Raw genomic sequence first — 26648 nt, forward strand, 5'->3', positions numbered from 1 at the left:
ATGCACTAGCAGGACTCCCACAAGAAATGTTAATTTGTTCGATAAAGTCCATAATTTATGTCCAAATACCTCCGTTTTGTTGGCGCGTCCAGAACACTATTCCAAAAGGCACGAAGCGGGAACGCAAATCAATAGACGAAAAGCTCAAAAGTTCCATTATCATTTGTAGAAACATGTCAAACGATGTTTACAATCAATCCTTAGGGTGTTTTTAACATAAATAATCAATAATATTCCAACCGGACAATAGCGTATTCATTACAGCAGAAAAATAAGAAATGCTAGCCATGCGTGAATGCGCATGAAGTAACTACATGACCTCAGACAGTCCACTGCTTGAACCGGCTGTTATTCCCTCAAAATTCACCATAGAAGCCTCCAACAACTTTTTAAAGACTATTGACATCTAGTGGAAGCCTTAGGAAGTGCAAAATGACCCCTAAGTCACTGTAGTTTGGAAATTGAATTAATTTTAAAAAACTACAGCCTCAGATTTTCAACTTCCTGGTTGGATTTTTCTCAGGTTTTTGCCTGCCATATGAGTTCTGTTATACTCACAGACATCATTCAAACCGTTTTAGAAACTTCAGAGTGTTTTCTATCCAAATCTACTAATAATATGCATATTCTATTTCTGGGCCCGAGTAGTAGGCAGTTTAATTTGGGTACATTTTTCATCCGGCCGTGAAAATACTGCCCCCTACCCAAGAGAGGTTAACATAAAGATTTTGCTAGATAAGTGGCGGAATTGTGAAAACTTCTGTCCACAAAACAAACAACTTTTGGGAACTTTGTCAGGTCCATGCTCAAGCCTCAGACTAGTCAAAAAATGTGGCGATGCCTTCAATTGTGAAATCAAACGCCATGCACATTTACATAGAAAAAAAAACTAAACGTCCCTTGTCTGTCACGAACAGTGAATAAAATTATATTTGAACTTACTCTGCAGACTGTCCATGGTGTTGGTCATTCAGCTGCTCAAAATTTGAAACAAAATATCCACAGGAAAGTATTGTTTACTCAACTTTTTAGAGTGCTTTGCTGAAGCATACATTTTTATCACCTGGCACATGCACAAAATCATGTAAACACACGTTAGTATGTATCCATGGTGTGCATGTGCTTCGGGTCATGACGAAACATCTTGATCGCTTTACACAATCGGATACATTTAGACATGCAGGCCAATTCTGATCTTTATTCACTAATTGGTCTTTTGACCAATCAGATCTGATTGAGAAGATCTGTGTTTGGGAAAAATATAAATGAGTGTGAAAAAATGTCAGAATTGGGCTGCTTGTCTAAACACAGCTAGACCAGCGTTTTGGTGTTGGTTTAATAATACTACTTCCTGTGGATATTTTGGACCGGATGAAGGACCAACTCCATGGACAGTCTGCAGAGTAAGTTCAAATATAATGTTATTTCCAGACAACTGGTAAAGTAATTTGAAATGTGATTTTAAGGAAAATTCTGTCTTTCAAGGTTAATTTCCACCATTTTGCAGGCCTTTGTTTTAGACTGTATACCAAGAATTAGTGTCAAAGTCTGATTTATTAGGCAAGCCTTGGATCATCTTGGCTGCATGCGCATTAGACGCATGCACATGGACCAGAGCTAACACACTCACAGAGAGTGGGCCCTTGCCCACCAACAAAAAGTAAACAATGGAGACAATGTATTCCAAGACATTTTCACATGCAAATAGCACTTATTGGTATGATGTATCTGTAGTGCTCAAGGAATGACATTCCATGCAGCAGTAGAGTGTTTGAGGTAGGCTTGATTCAGCTGGGAGTTTGTACTTTTGGGACTATTCCATTGGCTCCATTCTACAAAGCAAACTAGCCTAGGTGAAATTACATTTTATTTGTCACATGCTTCTTAAATAACAGGTGTATACTAGCAGTGAAATGCTTACTTACAGGCCCTTCCCAACAATGCAGTGAGAAAATAATAGAAATAAATAATAGAAAAATTATAACACAAGGAATAAATACACAATGAGTAATGATAACTTGGCTATATACACAGGATACCAGTACCGAGTCTAGTGTATGTGATGAGTCAAACAAGTTAGTGCAGAAACTGTCAATTGTTTAACTATTTAGCAGCCTTATGGCTTGGGAGTAGAAGCTGTTCAGGGTCCTGTTGGTTCCAGACTTGGTGACTGGAACCAACAATCTTTGACCATTTTTATGGCCTTCCTCTGACACCGCCTGGTATAGAAGTCCTGGATGGCAGAGAGCTCGGCCCCAGTGTGTATTTGACAGTGTAGTATCTTGAAAGTTCTCCAATACAGCTATAACATTCATTTTTCAGGCAATTTCCACGTGAAGAATTACGTTTCGGGCTGACTATTGAAAATGAAGAGGAGGATTCGAAGATCTGAGCAGGAATACTCAATAGACTGTGAGTGATCATTATGTTGTTGTAGTATAACATTTTGATGACAATGGTGAACGAACACACGCGCATGATCAAACCACCCTATCAGAAAGTTATGGTACTTCTCTCTATTTTAAGGTTGTGCACTTTGTAAACTCAATGAAAATTGTCCGGACAAATATGGGGAGAAGATCACACTTAAGTCACATGAACTCACTGTGCACTACTTTTGCCTGGTAAGAGAGAGCGAGAGAGAGTGTGTGTATGTTAGAATTACTCATTGTTAAAATAATTGATTATGGCCTAGCTTGAACCAAAAATATTTTCTCATTGTGGAATATCATTATTCATACAGTAGCAATCTATTTGTTTTATTGTTCAGCTGTTTACTAAAGGAAGCTTAAATGTACAGAATGTTTTCGGTGTCTGATTTTTTTAATATTCCAGCTGATGTCAAGTGGAGTGTATCAGCGTGGCGAGGAAAACGAAGGGATCTATGGCTTTTTGGTGGATGATATTAAACAGGAGGTCAGCAGATCCTACAGACTAGTAAGTCAGTGTGTTCATTCATGTTGAGTGAGTATTTATATAGCCTGCTTTACTGTTTCTTTATAGGCCAGGTACCATTCACCCTCTTCAGCTGAGCAGGCACTTTGACGCTTGCTGCCATAGAGATACGGTACAAAACACACACAAACATATGTTCTATTTAAATCTGTGCTTGCCATGGCCCGCATGGTCTCCGAGCTGTTTCAGTAGAATAGAGTTTTACAGAGTGGCTTGACACACCAGGTAGAGGTCAGGAGCTTGATCACTCACCGAGCAGAAATGCTGCTCACCCCTGCTGAGAAACCACTGAAGTCTGTACAAGTTTAGTATGGTGTACGTTTGTATCAGGGTTAGCCTAATCCTAAGTGTTTGTCTACTCCAAGCCTAAGTAGCACTTTTATCACAAGAAACGTTCTGTACATATTTTAGATTTAGCCTTCAATAGTTTCTGGTTGCTTGGATTCTGGTTCAAAAACATTATTGTGTCATCAGTGTACATTTTTGCTTTCTGTGTAACCTTGTGTTTTAGAAGTGTGCAGTCTGCAAGAAGAATGGTGCCTCAGTCGGGTGCTACATCAAAAGCTGCCGGAAAATGGTCCATTATCCATGTGGCAAACAACACCAATTCATCTTTCAATTCACAGACCCATTTCCGTAAGTAACCATGATTATATTTTACCAGTATGTTTTGTGTCTAGAGATTCTAAACATAATCCACAGCAGCCATGGCAAACGTAGTAACAAGGGGAGAAGTCTGCTCAATTCTTGTTTTTGAGATTAGAAATATATCCTTTATTCCAAAAAATTGTTAGGTCATAAGGGTCTTCATCAGAATGAAATGTGCACTCTTATCTCACAGAAACATAAACCATGCTTAATGCTTTGGTGCACCTCTGCTTGTTTTTCCCCAGCTCCTACTGCAAGAATCACAGTCCCATCCAGTCATTGCCAGTCTCGTCCTGTGTCAGTGAGCCCCTGTCTTGCTCAGTGTGTCTGGACCCCATAGAGGGCGTTCTCTCCTACTCTGTCCTCAAGTGTCCTGCCTGCCATGGAAGCTGGTTTCACAGAGACTGTGTGCAGGTACTTGCATCCAAACTAGCAGTGACCCTCTTGAGTGAATGTGTGAACACATTCTTTATAAGCAACTTCATACTATATAGAAGGTGTTGTAACAGGGCTTTACATAATGTGGCATAACACTTATTCCAACCTCTATCTAGCATTACATTGGCATATAAGTGATTTGTGAAGCACCTATGGAGGTCTTACAGAGGGTTTATGAATGCTTCATAAAACCGTAAATTGTAAGTGACTGCATGCAGTCTCTTATCTATTTTCTATCTATTCCACCAGAACCAGGCTCACAGTGCTGCCATGTTCTTCTTCAGATGCACTCTGTGCAACAACAAGGACATGTTCCAGCAGGAGATGCTCCGGATGGGAATCCACATACCAGAGAGGTATTAGTCACCTTCTAGAACATTATTCATCACTGTCCTGTGCCTTTTCCAGGGTCTACAGTATGTGGGGGGGGGTGTTGAAAGCAGAGCAGAAGACTAATTTCTATTCTATTAGTGTTGTGGCATTATGAGTTTTAGCTAAAGTATTCTGTATCTGTGTGCCATAGAGATGCAGCCTGGGAGCTGGAAGAAAATGCCTATGGAGAGTTACTGCAGGTGTACCAACACTGTGATGCCAACAAATGTCTCTCCCTCAGTGGTCGGACAAACTCTTCACGCACTGGGTAAGCTCTACTGTAGTGTGGGTGTGGCTGAAATGGTTGACTGGCAAAAATGTGTTTATTACTCAAATAAATTTGAGTCTCATATGTCTTTTTGGTTTTCAGATGGTTTCAGATATTACGTTGCATGCTCTGTGGCTCAAGAGGTACCCACCGAAAGTGTGCTTCCCTCAACGCTTTTGAGACTGACTGGGCTTGTGAGGACTGTGCAGCAGCTGTGGATGCAACAGGTAGTCTATTTGCCGTACTGTATTTGTTTTGGTCTAACTGGAAAGTGAAGTTATGACCAGACCAGTTATTATAGGAATGAAGAACTGATTTTTATTATGGTGTGTATGAAGTCTCTACATCTCTGTTATAATCTTAGTCTTCTTTCTTGTTTAGCTTCACTACCCAGACACGCTGACTCTCCACAGCCCGCTGGGCAGAGAAGAAGCAGGTCTTCTAAAAGGAGTCTTATCCTGACCCCTCGCCAATCACCCATAGTCTGTAAAAGGTACTGTACATTATTGTCTAGCATGGTCTTCAGACAAAAATCCGTGGCGCCCTTCAGTCAGGGGCTGGTCTATTGATAGTGCTGTCGGCCCTGGACCACACATTGTCTCTGGAGGCGTGGGTTCAAATCCCGACTGCGCCATTTTCCATTCTATGTCCCTCTCTCCATATCTCAATAACTACTTATTCACGGTATCTATCAATAAAAATAAAATGCGTACAAATAATAATAATTATTATTGGCGACATAGACCAAGTCCAGATGTTTTCCAGGGCAATTGTTTAGTCTTTCCTTACATGCTGTACTAAGAACACATCAGCCATATTGGAGATAAACAGATTGTTTTTAATGATGGGCAGGCCATCGTTGTCGGGAAGCTCTGCTAAAGAGATCCTACAGGAGCTTGCCAGTCAGATATCACAGCACCACCCGTCCATGCCAGTGGTGGTGAGTGGGAACAAGGTCCTGGAGGCTGCCTTGGAGCTAGTGAAGAGGAGCGACTTCAAGCCGTCCCATGCCCTGGCAGTGAGATTTACAAGCAGCAAGCACATTCCCAGCCCCGGCAACACCCGACGCTTCCTCAGCCTCCTGGTGCAGCAGCTGCAAAACACCATCTTTGAAGGTCCCGATGGTGCCAAGAACCTGACCCTCGACGCACAAGGTAGGTCAATAACCCCCCCCCCCCCCCCGTACAAAACACGCTCCAGCTCTCTATCATAAACTCACACTACCACCATCCCTTGCTGAGTCTGGGGTCATAAACTCACACTACCACCATCCCTTGCTGAGTCTTGGGTCATAAACTCACACTACCACCATCCCTTGCTGAGTCTGGGGTCATAAACTCACATTTGTAGTTACGTTTTGGTCGTGCTGAGCGATTAGTGCTTTTTGTGTTCGATTATAAAAAAAATAATCACCGATTTTGGTTTAGATTGAATGCTGTAACAACACAGAATATAACAATTAATAAAAGTCCCATGATGGTAGTGACTGCCCATTACTGCTTATCACTTAATGACCATTTATCCACTGTACTTTAATAAATGATTTCAGTTGTGTATTTTACATTTGTTGTATTTGATTACTTTATTATTTAATTCCAAGTCATCGTATCTCTATAAAGCTGTCTATCCTGTCTGACAAAATCACTATTTTGTCATTTTTCAAAGTAAATAAAGCATACTTTTATGACTGCTGAATATCAACTATCAATCACTTAGATTTTGTATTTTCATACCTCTCGAAGCAACGGCTGCTCTCTATATCCCCTCACAATCTATCTCTGTCTGTGTTACTGTAATAGCTGTACCAGGATCTGTCTGTGTTACTGTAATATCTGTACTAAGATCTGTCTGTTTTACTGTAATATCGATTGTGCATTTTTCCATCTCTTCTGTAGCAGGCGTAAAAGAAACACAGATCGGACAAGTAGATGCGCAATGGATTATGGTCATTGTTTTTTTAATTACCACGTTTTAATGCGCTAAACTATGTAGAATATTGGCCTGTTGGAAACTACAACTCCCTACTGCATCGCACAGTTCAGGCTGGATCTGATTTATCTCTAGAGAAACTGTACCGTGTGCGCATTGATCTCACACAAAAAATGATTGAAAAAAATGATTGAACCAACGTCGGTCAATTAGTTGTTTAAAAACCAAAAATTAAATGAAAATGTGGTTAATCTCTCAGCAATAGATTTTGGAGTTATATTGTTATCAAACACTGGGGATGTGGTTTCTATAGGTTTTCAGCTTCTATGTATTGAGTTATATGAGTTCTGTCCCACTATCCAGGTCTGTACCCAAACAATTTGAACTTATACTTTTAAAAATCCACCTCTCTAAAAACAAGTCTCTCACCGTTGCCGCTTGCTATAGACCACCCTCTGCCCCCAGCTGTGCTCTGGACACCGTATGTGAACTGATTGCCCCCCCCCCAATCTATCTTCAGAGATCGTGCTGCTTGGTGACCTAAACTGGGACATGCTTAACACCACGGCCATCCTACAATCTAAGCTTGTTGCCCTCAATCTCACACAAATTATCAATGAACCTACCAGGTACAACCCCAAAGCCGTAAACACGGGCACCCTCATAGATATCATCCTAACCAACTTGCCCTCTAAATACACCTCTGCTGTTTTCAACCAAGATCTCAGCGATCACTGCCTCATTGCCTGTATCTGTAATGGGTCAGCGGTCAAACGACCTCCACTCATCACTGTCAAACGCTCCCTGAAACACTTCAGCGGCCTTTCTAATCGACATGGCCCGGGTATCCTGGAAGGATATTGACCTCATCCCGTCAGTAGAGGATCCCTGGTTATTCTTTAAAAATGCCTTCCTCACCATCTTAAATAAGCATGCCCCATTCAAGAAATTTAGAACCAGGAACAGATATAGCCCTTGGTTCTCTCCAGACCTGACTGCCCTTAACCAGCACAAAAACATCCTGTGGCGTTCTGCATTAGCATCGAACAGCCCCCGTGATATGCAACTTTTCAGGGAAGTTAGAAACCAATATACACAGGCAGTTAGAAAAGCCAAGGCTAGCCTTTTCAAGCAGAAATTTGCTTCCTGCAACACAAACTCTAAAAAGTTCTGGGACACTGTAAAGTCCATGGAGAATAAGAGCACCTCCTCCCAGCTGCCCACTGCACTGAGGATAGGAAACTCTGTCACCACCGATAAATCCACTATAATTGAGAATTTCAATAAGCATTTTTCTACGGCTGGCCATGCTTTCCACCTGGCTACCCCTACCCCGGTCAACAGCACTGCACCCCCCACAGCAACTCGCCCAAGCCTTCCCCATTTCTCCTTCTCCCAAATCCAGTCAGCTGATGTTCTGAAAGAGCTGCAAAATCTGGACCACTACAAATCAGCCGGGCTAGACAATCTGGACCCTTTCTTTCTAAAATTATCTGCCGAAATTGTTGCAACCTCTATTACTAGTCTGTTCAACCTCTCTTTCGTGTCGTCTGAGATTCCCAAAGATTGGAAAGCAGCTGCGGTCATCTCCCTCTTCAAAGGGAGGGACACTCTTGACCCAAACTGCTACAGACCTATATCTATCCTACCCTGCCTTTCTAAGGTCGTCGAAAGCCAAGTTAACAAACAGATTACCGACCATTTCGAATCCCACCATACCTTCTCCACTATGCAATCTGGTTTCAGAGCTGGTCATGGGTGCACCTCAGCCACGCTCAAGGTCATAAACGATATCTTAACCGCCATCGATAAGAAACAATACTGTGCAGCCATATTCATTGACCTGGCCAAGGCTTTCGACTCTGTCAATCACCACATCCTCATCAGCAGACTCAACAGCCTCAGTTTCTCAAATGATTGCCTCGTCTGGTTCACCAACTACTTCTCTGATAGAGTTCAGTGTGTCAAATCGGAGGGTCTGTTGTCTGGGCCTCTGGCAGTCTCTATGGGGGTGCCACAGGGTTCAATTCTTGGGCCAACTCTTTTCTCTGTATACATCAAGGATGTCGCTCTTGCTGCTGGTGAGTCTGATCCACCTCTACGCAGACGACAGCATTCTGTATACTTCTGGCCCTTCTTTGGACACTGTGTTAACTACCCTCCAGACGAGCTTCAATGCCATACAACTCTCCTTCCGTAGCCTCCAATGCATGCTCTTCAACCGATCGCTGCCTACACCAGCCCGCCTGCCTAGCATCACTACTCTGGACGGTTCTGACTTAGAATATGTGGACAACTACAAATACCTAGGTGTCTGGTTAGACTGTAAACTCTCCTTCCAGACTCACATCAAACATCTCCAATCCAAAGTTAAATCTAGAATTGGCCTGCCTATTTTGCAACAAAGCATCCTTCACTCATGCTGCCAAACATGCCCTCGTAAAACTGACCATCCTACCGATCCTCGACTTCGGTAGGATAGCCTCCAACACCCTACTCAACAAATTGGATGCAGTCTATCACATTGCCATCCGTTTTGTCACCAAAGCCCCATATACTACCCACCACTGCGACCTGTACGCTCTCGTTGGCTGGCCCTCGCTTCATACTCGTCGCCAAACCCACTGGCTCCAGGTCATTTACAAGACCCTGCTAGGTAAAGTCCCGCCTTATCTCAGCTCGCTGGTCACCATAGCAAAACCCACCCGTAGCACGCGCTCCAGCAGGTGTATTTCACTGGTCACCCCCAGGGCCAATTCCTCCTTTGGCCGCCTCTCCTTCCAGTTCTCTGCTGCCAATGACTGGAACGAACTACAAAAATCTCTGAAACTGGAAACACTTATCTCCCTCACCAGCTTTAAGCACCAGCTGTCAGAGCAGGTCACAGATCACTGCACCTGTACATAGCCCATCTATAAATAGCCCAAACAATTACCTCATCCCCTATTGTATTTATTTATTTATTTTGCTCCCTTGCACCCCAGTATTTCTACTTTGCACATTCACCTACTGCAAATCTACAATTCCAGTGTTTTTTAATTGCTATATTGTATTTACTTCGCCACCGTGGCCTTTTTATTGCCTTTACCTCCCTTATCTCACCTCATTTGCTCACATTGTATATAGACTTGTTTTTGTACGGTATTATTGACTGTAGTTTGTTTTACTCCATGTGTAAGTCTGTGTTGTTGTATGTGTCGAACTGCTTTGCTTTATCTTGGCCAGGTCGCAGCTGTAAATGAGAACTTGTTCTCAACTTGCCTACCTGGTTAAACAAAGGTATAATACATTTTTTTAAATTGGCTAATTTCTATGTTCTGTTTTTCCTAGCTCTGAGGGAGGATGTCTACTTTGACGTAGGGTGTCTGCTGTCCCTGAGTCTGATCCACGGGGGACCTCCTCTGGGCTTCTTCTCCAGGGCTCTATACCAGCACCTGTTCAACTTCCCCAGGGATACTCCTCTCACTGTGGAGGATATGGGCAACACTGGATTCACAGACAAAGTCAAGAAGGTACATCTTTTACCATGTCTCTTTTTTCTCTTAGATGCTGAATAGATTATAGATAGATTATTTTTAAATGTGGGGCAGTTGCACTTCTCCCCACAATTTTTTTAATTGGATAGGACAGATAGAGGAAAGATTAAGATACCGCTGCAGTATATGACCGCTGGACCACCCTATGGCTACCTAATTGACTATTCATTGCTAAATCATTGCCACTATTAAACATTTTCAGTGTAAATTTAAACGACTAAAACCAAATATGAAGTATGTAGAAAACATAATGAACCTAATATATTTTAGAATTGCAGGAAATTGTCTTTAAAAAAGCAACATTTGTCTCTGCGGCCAAGCGGACGGCCTATAAAATGTTCAGTCGGATACCATGCCATTGGCCACGACCACTACTACACCCCCATCATGCCCACCACCTAAGCCCTGTTTTGATCCAGAAAAAACCCTGGCGTGACAAGTTAGAGTGTATATTTGTAGTGTTTGATGCATTGAGTCTTGGGCGTTTTCAATGAGGTAAATGCAGATGGGCAACACCATGCTTCAGCATATTTATTTAAAGCAGCTATGCTGCATCAGTTGGACTACAGGTTATATTATACATTTTTCTCGGAGTAGAATGGCCTTTAAAAATATCAACATAAGTGACCTTCTCACAGTCATTGTCACAGAAAGAAGGAAATCCTAGGGGAAACACTGAAAGGCTTTAACTCATTTGCCAACTCTTTTGCTTCAGATTCAGGAATCTAGATCCTTGGAGGAATTGAGAGAGGCAATGCAGTCAGCTTCAGAATACCTGGAAGTGGCTGGGTGCATGAGACCAGTTGACAGCCTTTCTGACAAAGACACACTTGTTGAAGATATTGTGAGCTTCCACCTAATCACAAGAATGCAGTTACCCTTCCAAAGGTTTGTATGTCGATGTTTTTACGAGTACCTTTTCGACCGTTTCACCTAGTGATGCACCAATATGACATTTTTAGCCGATACCGATATCCAATATTTTCCTTGGCAAAAAAAAACGATACCAATATTAATTTGTTTTGCCTTTTAATCATTATAGTACAGTTAAATAGTTAACACAAACACATGGACGCAGTGGTCTAAGGCACTCAGTGCAAGAGGCGTCACTACAGTCCCTGGTTTGAATCCAGGCTGTATCACATCCGACCGTAATTGGGAGTCCTATAGGGCAGCGCACAATTGGCCCAGCGTCATCCGGGTTTGGCCTGGGTAGGCCGTCATTGTAAATAAGAATTTGTTCTTAACTGACTTGCCTAGTTAAATAAAGGTTACACACACACACACACACACACACACACACACACACACACACACCACACTGACCAAAAATATATTTTGTTGGCATTTACGTACACTACCGTTCAAATGTTTGGGGTCACTTTTGAAAGAAAAGCACCTTTTTTGTCTATTAAACTAACATCAAATTGATCAGAAATACAGTGTAGACATTGTTAATGTTGTAAATGACTATTGTAGCTGGAAACTGATTTTTTTTATGGAATATCTACATAAGCGTACAGAGGCCCATTATCAGCAACCATCACTCCTGTGTTCCAATGGCACGTTGTGTTAGCCAATCCAAGTTTATCATTTTAAAAGGCTGATTGATCATTAGAAAACCCTTTTGCAATTATGTTAGCACAGCTGAAAACTGTTGTTTTGATTAAAGAAGCAATAAAACTGGTCTTCTTTAGGCTAGTTGAGTATCTGGCGCATCAGCATTTGTGGGTTCGATTACAGGGTCAAAATGGCTAGAAACAAAGAACTTTCTTCTGAAACTCGTCAGTCTATTCTTGTTCTAAGAAATGAAGGCTATTCCATGCGAGAAATTGTCAAGAAACTGAAGATCTCGTACAACACTGTGTACTACTCCCTTCACAGGACAGCGCAAACTGGCTCTAACCAAAATAGAAAGAGGAGTGGGAGGCCCCAGTGCACAATTGAGCAAGAGGTGGCCTTCTAGGCAGAGTTGCCAAGAAAAAGCCATATCTCAGACTGGCCAATAAAAAGAAAAGGTTAAGATGGGCAAAAGAACACAGACACTGGACAGAGGAACCCGGAGTCGCCTCTTCACTGTTGACGTTGAGACTGGTGTTTTGCGGGTACTATTTAATGAATCTGCCATTTGAGGACTTGTGAGGCATCTGTTTCTCAAACTAGACACTCTAATGTACTTGTCCTCTTGCTCAGTTGTGCACCGGGGCCTCCCACTCTTTCTATTCTAGTTAGTTCTGTTAGTTCTGCGAAGGGAGTAGTACACAGCGTTGTACGAAATCTTTGACGTGTATCTTTTTTGACATGCAAAGAACCAAATGGTGTTCCATAGTATGTTGTGACGCTATTACTGTGTAACTCCGGTAGGGCAACATCTGAAAAATTTTGCGTTTGGTAACGTTAGTGTGTACCGGTGCTCGACTAGTCGCGAAATCCAACATCACCCACGACAGAGAACAGTTGATTGTCAAGGGCAATGAATTCCATTGTCTTGGCGTTAATGGATTTCGCCTTTGAGTTGTCCCGTGGAAAATGTCTTACTCTTTCAAATGACTGCTCGGTCCACACAGCAGACATTGTGGGCTAGGTTAGAAATGCTGTGTTGCAAATGTAGCGCAAAATTTTACTTGGCGTCATTACGTCATGTACCTATAGGTATGCATGTCAGCTTTGACATCGGTTTTGCACATCAGCATTGAACTAGACATCGGGCCAATACCAATGTTGGCATTTTTAGCTAATATCAGCTGATTCCGATGTGTTCACCGATATATCATGCATCCCTAGTTTCACCATTTCTCAATTTGTTTTTATTGTTGCTCAAACATACAGTACCAGTCAAAAGTTTGGACACACCTACTCATTCCAGGATTTTTCTTTATTTTTACTATTTTCTACATTGTAGAATAATAGTAAAGACATAAAAACTATGAAATAACACATATGGAATCATGTAGTAACCAAAAAAGTATTAAACAAATCAAAATATATTTTATATTTGAGATAGTAGCCACTGTCGTGGTAATTCTAATCAAAGGGAAGAGAGACTGCAGATTATTTTAAACTACACTTTATTATAAGATTTGCAAAATGGAGAATCAACCATCCACTCAACAGTGCATAGTTGAAAGCTCAATGAACACAGTTGTCCCTCTCATTTTATAGAAAGTATCTTATCTATATGACAGTTAGCAGATGTGTATAAAATGGCCGGAACATAGTATACAAAAGCTTGTATGTTAAGATAGCTGACTTTGATAGCATGAGGGCTCACACTATTCTCTGTTCCTTCCTGCCCGTTTCCACACAGATTAAGTCCTTCAGATAGTGCAACCACAGCATGTGTCACATGCTGCGGTCGCACCTAAATGGCTCTTAGCTATACGCCCTTGTGACTAAGTCACACAAAGACAAGCCTGCATCAGCAAAGAAATACTTGCATATAACAAGAGACAGTTCTTTAAGCAGTAAAACACAGGATAGCATGACTAATTCTGTAATTTTCCACAACATTTCCTCCCCTTTGAGACTAAGTCTCAACCTAATAGAAAATGACTTACAAGCATTTTCATCAAGCAAGCGTTAATATGTTCCACTACAATAGTCAAGTAACCCTCACCCAAGGGTATGAAGGTACTGCAATGGTCAACTATAATTTGTCACCCTCTGCAGGAGATGTGGTGATGCTACTACTACAGCGAACTTCCCTTCCGGTGAGATGGTCTCCTATATGAAGGGATCTGTGTCTATTCTTTCAAGCGTTGTGAAGAAACAAATATGAATATTTACCAAATTCCATATGTAGCCAAACGTAGCTGCTGCTCATTCTGTTTTCTCGAAAATTGATAAATGGTTAAAAAAAAGTACGGCCCGTGTCCATGGAGACACATACCAGCTCTACTGGTAGTACTGCTACTTGTTCTGCTTCCACGAGCACTTCCAATGCTAGCATCAGTAACTCTACATTTGTTGTTATTCTAGCTAGCATGGACACTGACAGATGTGAATCTGATGCAGCCGAAGAGCTACTGCCCCCTTACCCGGGAAAGCACCGAACAACAGACAGGGACGTTGGACTATCGAAGAGGCGCAAATATGATGAGAACTACATTGATTTGGGGTTCACTTATATGGGGAGTAGTGCCTTTCCTCAGCCACAGTCTGTTATATGTGCAAAAGTACTATCTCACAACTCGATGAAACCTTCACTCTTGCGCAGACATTTAGAAACAAAACATGCCAATTTGGAAAATAATTTTTGGAGCGAGAATTAAGACGACTTTTGAGTAGTAAGACATGTATAAAAGCAACAGATACCATTAATAAGAAGGGGCTAGAAGCGTCTTATATGGTGAGCTACCGAGTGGCTAGGACAGGCAAGGTTATTGTGGAGGACTTAATTCTTCCTGCTGCCGCGGATATGGCTGGGACAATGCTGGGGGAAAAGGCCCAAAAAAAACGATACAGACAATGTCTTCATCAAACAACACTGTTTCACAATGCATCAGTGACATGGCGGGAGATGTTTTGAAACAATTACTGCTTCGCATACAAGCCAGTGAATTCTATGCGTTACAGCTGGATGAGTCAACAGATGTGGCGGGCCTGACACAGCTCCTGGTATATGTCCGTTATGTTTATGGGGGTCAACTAAGGAAGACATCCTCTTTTGCAAACCACTGGAAACCAGGACAACAGGAGAGGATATTTTTCAAGTCCTGGACAGCTTTGTGAAATGTACTTTGGTGGTCAAGATGTGTTGGTATCTGTACTGATGGAGCAAAAGCCATGACAGGGAGGCGTAGTGGAGTGGTAATGTGTGTGCAAGCAGTTTCTCCCAACGCCACTTGGGTACACTGCAGCATCCACCGAGAGGCTCTTGCTGCCAAGGGAATGCCTGACAGCTTGAAAGATGTTTTGGACGCTACAGTGAAAATGGTTAACTTAAAGCAAGGCCCCTGAACTCTTGTGGATTTTCTGCACTATGCAATGATATGGGCAGTGACCATGTAACGCTTTTACAGCATACAGAAGTGTGCTGGTTATCAAGGGGCAAAGTATTGACATGTTTTTTTTTAATTGAGAGACGAGCTTAAAGTTTTCTTTGCTGAATATAATTTTCACTTGTCTGACCGCTTGCATGATGATGAGTTTCTCACACGACTGGCCTATCTGGGTGATGTTTTTTTCTCGCCTGAATGATCTGAATCTAGGATTACAGGGACTCTCTGCAACTATATTCAATGTGTGGGACAAAATTGAGGCTATGCTTTAAGAAGTTGGAGCTCTTCTCTGTCTGCATTAACAAGGACAACACAGGTCTTTCCGTCATAGTATGAATTTTTTTGTGTGCAAATGAACTCAAGCTTACGGACAATGTCAAATGTGATATAGCGAAGCACCTGAGTGAGTTGGGTGCGCAATTACGCAGGTACTTTCCTGAAATGGATGACACAAACAACTGGATTCGTTATCCCTTTCATGCCCTGCCTCCAGTCCACTTACCGATACCTGAACAAGAGTGCCTCATCGAAATTGCAACAAGCGGTTCTGTAAAATGTTTATTTAATCAGAAGCCACTGCCAGGTTTCTGGATTGGGCTGCGCTCAGAGTATCCTGCCTTGGCAAATCGCGCTGTTAAGACACTGATGTCCTTTGCAAACATGTACCTATGTGAAAATGGATTCTCGGCCCTCACTAGCATGAAAACTAAATACAGCCACAGACTGCGTGGAAAATTATTTCAGACTGAGACTCTCTCCAATGCAACCCAACATTGCAGAGTTATGTGCATCCTTTCAAGCAAACCCTTCTCATTAACCTGTGGTGAGTTCACAATTTCCGATGAAGAAATAAGGTTTTATATGTAAGATGGTTAAATAAAAAGCAAAATGATTGATTATTATTATTTGTGCCCTTGTGCTATAAGAGCTCTTTGTCACTTCCCACGAGCCGGGTTGTGACAGAAACTCACACTCATTCTTATGTTTAATAAATGTATTGTATAGTGTGTGTGGAAGGTTTACAATGATGGCAAAAAAAAACATTTGAGAGTGCGCTGACCCTGGTGCTAGAAGGGGTACACAGCTGGAGGTTGAATGTTTGAAGGGGTAAGGGACTATAAAAAGTTTGGGAACCACTGCCATGAGGTAATGGTAAAATAGAATAGAGAGAGGTGTCCCTCATTCAGGGCAGCGTTCTCTCCCTCCTTCTCGTGTTCTGAATTACACTAATTATAAACTTCTTCGTAATTATGAGTGTTTACATAGCCCATTTACAGTTGAAGTCGGAAGTTTACATACACCTTAGCCAAACTCATTTCAACTCAGTTTTTCACAATTCCCGACATTTAATCCTAGTAACAATTGCCTGTCTTAGGTCAGTTAGGATCACCACTTTATTTTAAGAATGTGAAATGTCAGAATAATAGTAGAGTGATTTATTTCAGCTTTTATTTCTTTCATCACATTCCCAGTGGGTCAGAAGTTTACATACACTCAATTAGTATTTGGTAGCATTGCCTTTAAATTGTTTAACTTGGGTCAAACGTTTCGGGTAGCCTTCCACAAGCTTCCCACAATAAGTTGGGTGAATTTTGACCCATTCCTCCTGACAGAGCTGGTGTAACTGAGTCAGATTTGTAGGCCTCCTTGCTCACACACACTTTTTCAGTTCTGCCCACAGATTTTCTATAGGATTGAGGTCAGGGCTTTGTGATGGCCACTCCAATACCTTGACTTTGTTGTCCTTAAGCCATTTTGCCACAACTTTGGAAGTATGCTTGGGGTCATTGTCCATTTGGAAGACCCATTTGCGACCAAGCTTTAACTTCCTGACTGACGCCTTGAGATGTTACTTCAATATATCCACATAATTTTCCATCCTCATGATGCCATCTATTTTGTGAAGTGCACCAGTCCCTCCTGCAGCAAAGCACCCCCAGAACATGATGCTGCCACTCCCGTGCTTCACGGTTGGGATGGTGTACTTCGGCTTGCAAGCCTCCCCCTTTTTACTCCAAACATAACGATGGTCATTATGGCCAAAGAATTCTATTTTTGTTTCATCAGACCAGAGGACATTTCTCCAAAAAGTATGATCTTTGTCCCCATGTGCAGTTGCAAACCGTAGTCTGGCTTTTTTATGGCAGTTTTGGAGCAGTGACTTCTTCCTTGCTGAGCGGCCTTTCAGGTTATGTCGATATAGGACTCGTTTAACTGTTGATATAGATACTTTTGTACCCGTTTCCTCCAGCATCTTCACAAGGTCCTTTGCTGTTGTTCTGGGATTGATTTGCACTTTTCTCACCAAAGTACGTTCATCTCTAGGAGACAGAACGCGTCTCCTTCCTGAGCGGTATGACGGCTGCGTGGTTTCATGGTGTTTATACTTGCGTACTATTGTTTGTACAGATGAACGTGGTACCTTCAGGCATTTGGAAATTGCTCCCAAGGATGAACCAGACTTGTGGAGGTCTACAATGATTTTGCTGAGGTCTTGGCTGATTTAAAAAAATAAAATAAAAAATAAGAAATCCCATGATGTCAAGCAAAGAGGCATTGAGTTTGAAGGTAGGCCTTGAAATAAATCCACTGGTACACCTCCAATTGACTCAAAGGATGTCAATTAGCCTATCAGAAGCTTCTAAAGCCATGACATAATTTTCTGGAATTTTCCAAGCTGTTTAAAGGGACAGTCAACTTCTGACCCACTGGAATTGTGAAATAATCCGTCTGTAAACAATTGTTGGGAAAATTACTTGTGTCATGCACAAAGTAGATGTCCTAACCAACTTGCCAAAACTATAGTTTGTTAACAAGAAATTTGTGGAGTAGTTGAAAAAGGAGTTTTAATGACTCCAACCTAAGTGTATGTAAACTTCCGACTTCAACTGTAAATCTCACCCAATGTCTTCAGTGTTTCTAGTGAAGGTGATCAGGCCTCACCAGGAAGTCAGAACAGAGATCATAGGTCAGTCAGCCCTATTAAGTATTTTCTTTCCCTTTTCTTTCCCTTTTCTTCCAAACCCATTTAAAAGATTTCAAATGTGACCCAACACACCTCCAGGCTGTGTAAGGGCTATTTTACCAAGAAGGAGAGTGATGGAGTGCTGCATCAGATGACCTGGCCTCCAATCACCCGACCTCAACCCAATTGAGATGGTTTGGGATGAGTTGGACCGCAGAGTGAAGGAAAAGCAGCCAACAAATGCTCAGCATATGTGGGAACTCATTCAAGACTGTAGGAAAAGCATTCCATGTGAAGCTGGTTGAAAGAATGCCAAGAGTGTGCAGAGCTGTCTTCGAGGCAAAGGGTGGCTACTTTGAAGTCTCTAAAATGTAAAATATATTTAGATTTGTTTAACATTCTTTGGGTTACTACATATGTTATTTCATAGTTTTGATGTGTTCGTTATTATTCTTCAATGTAGAAAATAGTAAAAATAAAGAAAAACCCTTGAATGAGTAGGTGTGTCCAACATTTTGACTGGTACAGTATATACAGTACATAAACAGACTATTTTAAACTATTAGAATTATACTATACAGTGCATTCGGAAGGTATTCAGACCCTTTGACGTTTTCCATATTTTGTTACGTTACAGCCTTATTCTAAAATGGATTTTAAAAAGAATTCCCTCATCAATCTACACACAATATCAAAGCAAAAAACTGGTTTTTAATAAATTAACTATCACATTTACATTAGTATTCAGACCCTTTACTCAGTACTTTGTTGAAGGACCTCTGTCAGTGATTACAGCCTCGAGTCTTCTTGGGTGTGACGGTGCAAGCTTGGCACACCTGTATTTGGGGAGTTTCTCCCATTCTCTGCAGATCCTCTCAAGCTCTGTAGGGTCTCTCCAGAGATGTTCGACTTGTCCCGAAGCCACTCCTGCGTTGTCTTGGCTGTGTGCTTAGGGTCATTGTCCTGTTGGAAGGTGAACCTTTGCCCCAGTCAGGTCTCTCCAGAGATGTTTGATTGGTTCGAGTCGGCTCTGGCTGGGCCACTCAAGGACATTGAGACTTGTCTCGAAGCCACTTCTGCGTTTTCTTGGCTGTGCGCTTAGTTATTGTTCTGTTGTAAGGTGAACCTTCGCCCCAGTCTGAGGTCCTGAGTGCTCTGGAGCAGGTTTTCATTAAGGACCTCTGTGCTTTGTTCTGTTCATCTTTGCCTTGATCCTGACTAGTCTCCCAGTCCCTGCCGCTGAAAAATATCCCCACAGTATGATGCTGCCACCACCATGGTTCACCGTAGGGATGGTGCCAGGTTTCCTCCAGACGTGACGCTTGGCATTCAGGCAAAGAGTTTGATCTTGGGTTAATCAGACCAGAGAATTCTTGTTTCTCATGGTCTGAGTCCTTCAGGTGCCTTTTGGCAAACTCCAGGCTGGCTGTCATGTGGCTTCTGTCTGGCCACTATACCATAAAGGTCTGATTGATGGAGTGCTGCAGAGATTGTTGTCCTTCTGGAAGGTTCTCCCATCTCCACAGAGGAACTTTGGAGCTCTGTCAGAGTGACCATCGGGTTCTTGGTCACCTCCCTGACCAAGGCCCTTCTCCCCTGATTGCTCAGTTTGGCTGGGCGGTCAGCTCTAGGAAGAGTCTTGGTGGTTCCAAACTTCTTCCATTAAAGAGTCATGTTGGCCACTGTGTTCTTGGGAACCTTCAATGGTGCAGACATTTGTTGGTAGCCTTCCCCAGATCTGTGCCTCGACACAATCCTGTCGCAGATTTCTACAGACTATTCCTTCGACCTCAATGCTTGGTTTTTGCTCTGACATGTACTGTCAACTGTGGGACCTTATATAGACAGGTGTGTGCCTTTCCAAATCATGTCCAATCAATTGAATTTACCACAGGTGGACTCCAAGTTGTAGAGACATCTCAAGGATGATCAATGGAAGGAGCATGCACCTGAGCTCAGTTTCGAATCTCATAGCTTAGGGTCTGTTTACTTATGTAAATAAGGTATTTCTTTTTTATTTTAAATAAATTTGCAAACATTTCTGAACCTGTTTTCGCTTTGTCATTATGGGGTATTGTGTGTACATTGAGGAAAAAGTCAAGGGGTCCGAATGCACTGTAACTATGTTTAAGACATTGTGAGCCTGGTTTTTGTTAACTATATGTTAAAGGTCCAATGCAGCCATTTCTGGGTAACAATTAAGTACCTTACTTGTTTTTAATTTAAATGGTAAAAAATAAACCATAATAGCTTCTTAGCAAAGAGCAATTTCTCAAGCAAGAGTTTTGCTAGAACTGTCTGGTACTGGTCTTGTGGGGAGTGGAAAACGTAAAACTGGCTGTTATTGGCAGAGAGGTTTGGGACTCTTTCTTATTGGATGATTAACTAATTTACTGCTTGGTGATGTCACCAGGTAGGTCAAAACTGGCTGAGATTTCAGGCGGTCTTTTCAAACAGTTCTTACACTAAAAGGGCATTATAATTTTCACAGTATTCTTCCAACCTCATATATATATATATATATATATATATATATATTAACACAGAAAGATCACAATTTGGATTTTACTGGGCCTCTAACTATATTTTGTTTAACCTTTTTGTGTTTTTAGGTTCTGTGAAGGTTTGAAAACCCTTGGCGTGTTTGACCAGGTCCAGATGTTTCCGGGGGCCTTTGTTAGTCTGTTCTGTTCCTCTCCTGACAAGCTGACTGCTGAGACCATGTCTGCCCTCTTCACTGTTAAGTTTTCAGAACAGGAAGAGACCACAGGGAAGGAGAGTGCTGTGGTCACCTTCTGGAGACATTACCTAGTGGAGTGTGAAGGTACTTTGACCTCCAATGACTGATTGATTCATGTGATGATTAAAAATACACACTCAAAGGCCATTCAGACATTGTACAAGTCTATTCAGTAAAATGAACACAAGCACCTGAATGTCCCTGTCTGTCTCCATATATTACCCATCCTCACCAGTCTCTCTGTTCACTGGTTTCAGTTGGCAGATGTGCAACATCGCTAGAGGACGTGCTTATCTATGCCACATCCGCTGATGTGGTGCCAGCCATAGGTTTCAGCCCCAACCCCACCTTATCCTTCCTCAACCCCCTGGACCCGGCCGGGGCCTTTCCCAAGAGCCAACCCAGCTCTAACCACCTGGTGCTGCCGGTGGTGCCATCCTACCAAGTCTTTAAGAAGAATATGGAGTATGCAGTGTGCCAGCTCACAGTGATGCAGGCCATTTGATCACAGACCATCTTGTTCTATATAAACACAGCTTTAACAGACTATTACTGAACTTGAGGGACATGTTTCATTCGGATTTTGGACTTCAATTAAAAAGGGCTCACCTCAGACTTTTATAGAAGATTTAGGAAGGGTATTTCCATCATGACAGATATGCATTTTCTATTATAGGCTTCAGCTGTTGACTTTCAGGAACAATTTTTCACTACTTTATTAGACAGATCGTGATAGGTGCTACATTTGTTTGAATGGTAATGTTTGTTGCTTCATTTGGGATTCTTAGATTTATTTTTTGTACATACTGAAGTGTATCAATGTTTTCTGTAAAGTTAATGCTACAGTTGATGTTTTAGCTTCTTGGGTTGGCTTTGTATTTTATATTTTTAGTAACTTTACTCATGCCAAATAAAATGTTTGGGGGGAAAATCTCAACCGGCACAGCAGTATTCAGAATGTATTAGATAGGGCATGCTGAATCCACTGATATGCACTTATCATTTTGCAGTCACCTATCCTTGTGAGGGTTTTGGAAAATTATTTGAATCAAGCAGACCAGTGATATTTATATACACACAAAGAATCCAAGAGTAAAGTGGGGCTACTCTTCATCAAAAGTTGTGGTAGCAACGCCCACAGGTACAGTAGATGGCGATATTTAGGAGACTTAAAAAAAAAGTGGTATCCAATTGGTAATTAGTCTTGTCTCATCGCTGCAACTCCCATACGGACTCAAGAGAGACGAAGGTCGAGAGCCGTGCGTCCTCCAAAACACAACCAAGCCAAGCACCCCTGACTGCAGTGTGCAATTCAAGGCTAGGCTCAATGTGGGCAGTCAAATGTTTGACCCCACCCACTTTTTTCCCCCATCTGAGGTTTGACAGTCACACACGTTGAATACAAACGTATTTCATTTTTGAAGTGTATGAAATATTAAAGTGGTACCAGCAGATGTGTTATAGTTGAGACAAGCTACTGATATGGTTGCTGTGAAAAGACTTGTCATGTACTGTTAAAATTGTGTTGATAAATGTTATAAATTGAATTAGATTTCATTGAGCATATATACACAGTTACTACCTATTCTGATTTATGCCATTTACTTAACCCTTGAGAATGGTGACAGACTATACTGACAAGCTGAATGTGCTTTGTACATGAAGTTATACCAGCTCAAGTAAAGAGATCAGAGACGGTGACTTCTACATCTTTACTGAACAACATGAAACAAATAACAGCGCAGACAAAAACAAGGTTTGACCACTCCTCAAAAATGGCTTCACTCCTGCTCCTCAAAAGAGGCAAAGACAGTAATTTTATTGTTGTCAACTGCCTCCACATAGAACATCTCATAATATCTCTGTAACATGAATGGTTACTTGAGAATATTTTCCTCTTCATCCAGGCCATCATACAACCGTAGTTCCTTAAGGGTTGTAATGCGGTCTTCCCTGTCCATCATACAACTGTAGTTCCTTAAGGGTTGTAATGTGTCTTCCCCGTCCATCCCAGTTACACTAGGGAGGGAAACAGTGCCTTTAAAACTTGTGGAGTTCACACCACCTTGCTGCCTCTAGGGTGTCTCTTAGAAGAACATCTGCTTCCTTGAAGAAAAAGGAAGAATAAATATTAAGAGAAGTGCCTCATTGGGTGATCAAGACAAATTGCACCCTACTTTCACAATACCACCATGCAAACAAAAGCCACAATTACTAAAGGGGTTTTCAGTGATATTTATAACTACTCAACAAGTCATCACAACTAGTATATCTTGCCATGCATCAAGCCTTCAGTATTACACACAGTAGACTACATACCCAGTTCACAGCTCCCAGTTCGCCGTGCATTTTGTTTTCAGTATCGTCTAGACAGAAAACAGTTTGTGGTCATTAAGTAATGTAAGGGAAGCTCTAAGGATGTGTGTACAAGAATGCACCTTACTTTAGCTAATAGCCTATACAGTACCTGATCCTGCAGAGCTGGATGCTGATGTGACATGCAGTGACATGGGGGGGGGGGGGGGGAGACATCTTCTACATATTCCTGAAATACATTGCGGGGCGGGGGGGTTGGTTTAAGACTATACATTACCACTCATCCTATGACACCCACCTGTAGTGCGTTTTGTTTTCGCCGCCTTTTTCAATCTTTCAACCTCTTCTTCAGACCTTAGTGAGAGAATGACATCCATTCAATATGAACATATATTCAGGTCAGTCTGGCTACAGTGAAACAAATGATTGTAAGGATGCAAATGATTTTTTAAATAATGTTCAATACTTAAGGCATGGGAAAGTTCTGCAGGAGAACTAGCCACCACCGTCACCTAATTTGCTGCATGTTTGAAAAAGAAAATCACACAATCAGATGAGTATCCCAAAAAAACTCCACTAGTGATGAGAATTTCATAATCTATACATAGCTCAGTGAAATCACACTGTGCTTCCATTGCAATGTACAGAGCGTACTGTAAGTTAAAGAGTAGGTTGTTAAGTTTGATAGTTATGATAATAATAATAAATCATAATACCCCCCAAGAAGTCACAGCATGTCACATCAGCATCCAGCTCTGCAGGAGTCTGATGTATGAATTGTGTATGTAGTGTAAAAACTGTAGGAAATAGGTCCCAAAAAGTGTCAAGAATAATAAACAAGAAAAAGTATGAGCAATAACAATAGTGTGCTTTGCATGCACAGAAATAATAACTTTTCATATGTTATAACAGAAAATATGACTTATATGATATACTAAATAGCCAGCATCTTACCATCAAAACAAAACACACCACAGTTGTTTGAGAAACCTTGCTTTGGTAGGCCCTGTGGTGTGAGCAAGGTACACTTTTCAATAAACTAATGACAATCAAATGGTACAGTTCAGTGGAATAATTTAAAGGAATATCTAACCTGATCATCCACACCAAAAGTCCAAGGGACAAGATCCAAGCAATGTTTCTGTGAACACAGTGTATGTGAAAGTAAAGAAAAAGTACAATTCAACAGCTTTTTATACTCCAGCATGCATAACAGCTGGAACACAGTTGGAACTGAATTAGACCAAGTATTTTTCACAACATGTATGGGTGTTTCTGGACCAGAAAATGTATTTGACTGCAAACACACCATTTCTCACATCAATGCACTCACATGCTAAAAATCTTTCCTTGGACACCGTTTCAAAGCAATGTGTATGATTTCTTCGTAAATATGTTTACGTTTTTCTTATTTAACTTCAGTTTGCAGTGTGGACAAGTTACAATGACTTTTTTTTACTTGCCATGCATGTTGGGACAAGGTGATTTCATGATTGTAAACTTTTTCAGGACCCGGTCTTTCAAAGAATTCGTAAAAATCCAAATAACTTCACAGATCTTGATTGTAAAGGGTTTAAACACTGTTTCCCATGCTTGTTCAATGAACCATAAACAATTAATGAACATGCACCTGTGGAACGGTCATTAAGACTAACAGCTTACAGACGGTAGGCAATTAAGGTCACAGTTATGAAAACTTAGGACACTAAAGAGGCCTTTCTACTGACTCACTAAAAGAAAGATGCCAGGGTCCCTGCGTGAACGTGCCTTAGGAATGCTGCAAGGAGGCATGAGGACAGTAGATGTGGCCAGGGCAATAATTGCAACGTTCTTACTGTGAGACGCCTAAGACAGAGCTACAGGGAGACAGAACGGTCAGCTGATCGTCATCACTGTGGTAGACCACCTGTAACACCTGCACAGGATCGGTACATCCAAACATCACACCTGCAGGACAGGTACAGGATGGCAACAACAACTGCCCGAGTTACACCAGGAATGCACAATCCCTCCATCAGTGCTCAGACTGTCCGCAATAGGCCGAGAGAGGCTGGACTGAGGGCTTGTAGGCCTGTTGTAAGGCAGGTTTTCACCAGACATCACCGGCAACAACACCACCTATGGGCACAAACCCACCGTCGCTGGACCAGACAGGACTGGCAAAAAGTGCTCTTCATTGACGAGTCGCGGTTTAGTCTCACCAGGGGTGATGGTCAGATTTGCGTTTATCGCCGAAGGAATGAGCGTTACACTGAGGCCTGTACTCTGGAGCGGGATCGATTTAGAGGTGGAGGGTCCGTCATGGTCTGGTGCGGTGTGTCACAGCATCATTGGACTGAGCTTGTCGTCATTGCAGGAAATCTCAACGCTGTGCGTTACAGGGAAGACATCCTCCTCCCTCATGTGGTACCCTTCCTGCAGGCTCATCCTGACATGACCCTCCAGCATGACAATGCCACCAGCCATACTGCTCGTTCTGTGCGTGATTTCCTGCAAGACAGGAATGTCAGTGTTCTGCCATGGCCAGTGAAGATCCCGAATCTCAATCCCATTGAGCATGTCTGGGACCTGTTGGATCGGAGGGTGAGGGCTAGGGCCATTCCCCCAGAAATGTCTGGAACTTGCAGGTGCCTTGGTGGAAGAGTGGGGTAACATCTCACAGCAAGAACTGGCAAATCTGGTTCAGTCCATGAGGAGGAGACGCACTGCAGTACTTAATGCAGCTGGTGGCCACACCAACTGTTACTTTTGACCCCCCCTTTGTTCAGGGACACCTTATTCAATTTCTGTTAATCACATGTCTGTGGAACTTGTTCAGTTTGTGTCAGTTGTTGAATCGTGTTATGTTCCTACAAATATTTACATGTTAAGTTTGCTGAAAATAAATGTAGTTGACAGTGAGGACATTTATTTTTTTGCTGAGTTTGTATACTATGTGTAGACTCCCTGTGTGTAACTAAGGGAATGGCATCAACGATACACATTTAGAGCCAGCTAATCACAACAAGGGATACATTGAACACAGAAAAAACAACGATGAAATCATTACATAACTGTACATGTAAAACTAGGCTTACTGTTGAAGTTGGCAAATGTGTCCAAATAAGATTCCCTCATTGTGACCAATTAGCTAACTCACGTGCAATTGGGTGCTAATTAACGCTATGCTAACATCGGTGCGGCTGTTGGTCATATAAAATTATACCACCGCACTGGTATAACATGAATATTACAAAGTACATTATGCATAATGACAGTCTCACTTACTTCCATGGTTTCTATTTTTATCCATGTAGGTTAGATTAAGATTTGCTTTCGTTGACGTTAATACCTTCGACATTTACCTCAATTTGGGTGACCTTGAGGGGTTCGGGTTAAACGCTTTTGACTCCTCCCACATTGAGCCCGGCCCAGACGTTTCACTCTGCCCACATTGAGCCCAGCCCCGACGTTTCACTCTGCCCACATTGAGCCCGGCCCA

At 41.9% G+C, this 26648-nt stretch overlaps 1 protein-coding gene and 1 long non-coding RNA gene across 4 annotated transcripts in view; one reads left to right on the forward strand and one right to left on the reverse strand.

Annotated features, from left to right (window-relative positions):
- Positions 1-21788, forward strand: part of g2e3 (G2/M-phase specific E3 ubiquitin protein ligase) — a 30017-nt gene extending 8229 nt beyond the window's left edge. Inside the window, exons 2-16 of one of the 2 annotated variants that reach the window (XM_014194179.3) lie at positions 2323-2412; positions 2527-2624; positions 2836-2916; positions 3004-3067; positions 3467-3591; positions 3849-4017; positions 4291-4397; positions 4565-4681; positions 4784-4908; positions 5063-5174; positions 5534-5835; positions 9941-10122; positions 10862-11034; positions 20724-20935; positions 21109-21788. In XM_014194179.3, the coding sequence (XP_014049654.3) occupies positions 2885-2916; positions 3004-3067; positions 3467-3591; positions 3849-4017; positions 4291-4397; positions 4565-4681; positions 4784-4908; positions 5063-5174; positions 5534-5835; positions 9941-10122; positions 10862-11034; positions 20724-20935; positions 21109-21356 (1968 nt within the window). In that variant the 5' untranslated portion in view covers positions 2323-2412; positions 2527-2624; positions 2836-2884 and the 3' untranslated portion in view covers positions 21357-21788. Of the gene's footprint in view, positions 1-2322; positions 2413-2526; positions 2625-2835; positions 2938-3003; positions 3068-3466; positions 3592-3848; positions 4018-4290; positions 4398-4564; positions 4682-4783; positions 4909-5062; positions 5175-5533; positions 5836-9940; positions 10123-10861; positions 11035-20723; positions 20936-21108 lie in introns of both variants that reach the window. The other variant, XM_014194170.3, reaches the window with a different exon arrangement.
- A 756-nt stretch (positions 21789-22544) lies between these two features.
- LOC106601808 (uncharacterized) lies at positions 22545-26645 on the reverse strand. Of its 2 annotated transcripts, none has more exons than XR_001328092.3 (8): positions 26512-26645; positions 24261-24308; positions 24122-24173; positions 23884-23964; positions 23634-23687; positions 23466-23521; positions 23171-23217; positions 22545-22957 (listed from the first exon to the last, which is right to left on the reverse strand). It is a non-coding gene; the product is annotated as an uncharacterized LOC106601808 (long non-coding RNA). The 2 variants fall into 2 exon arrangements; XR_001328091.3 differs by having other exon boundaries at positions 26435-26580.
- Positions 26646-26648: the final 3 nt, after the last annotated feature.

This window comes from Salmo salar, chromosome 01, assembly GCF_965601325.2.
Source record: "Salmo salar chromosome 01, fSalSal1, whole genome shotgun sequence".
NCBI classification, from domain to species: domain Eukaryota; kingdom Metazoa; phylum Chordata; class Actinopteri; order Salmoniformes; family Salmonidae; genus Salmo; species Salmo salar.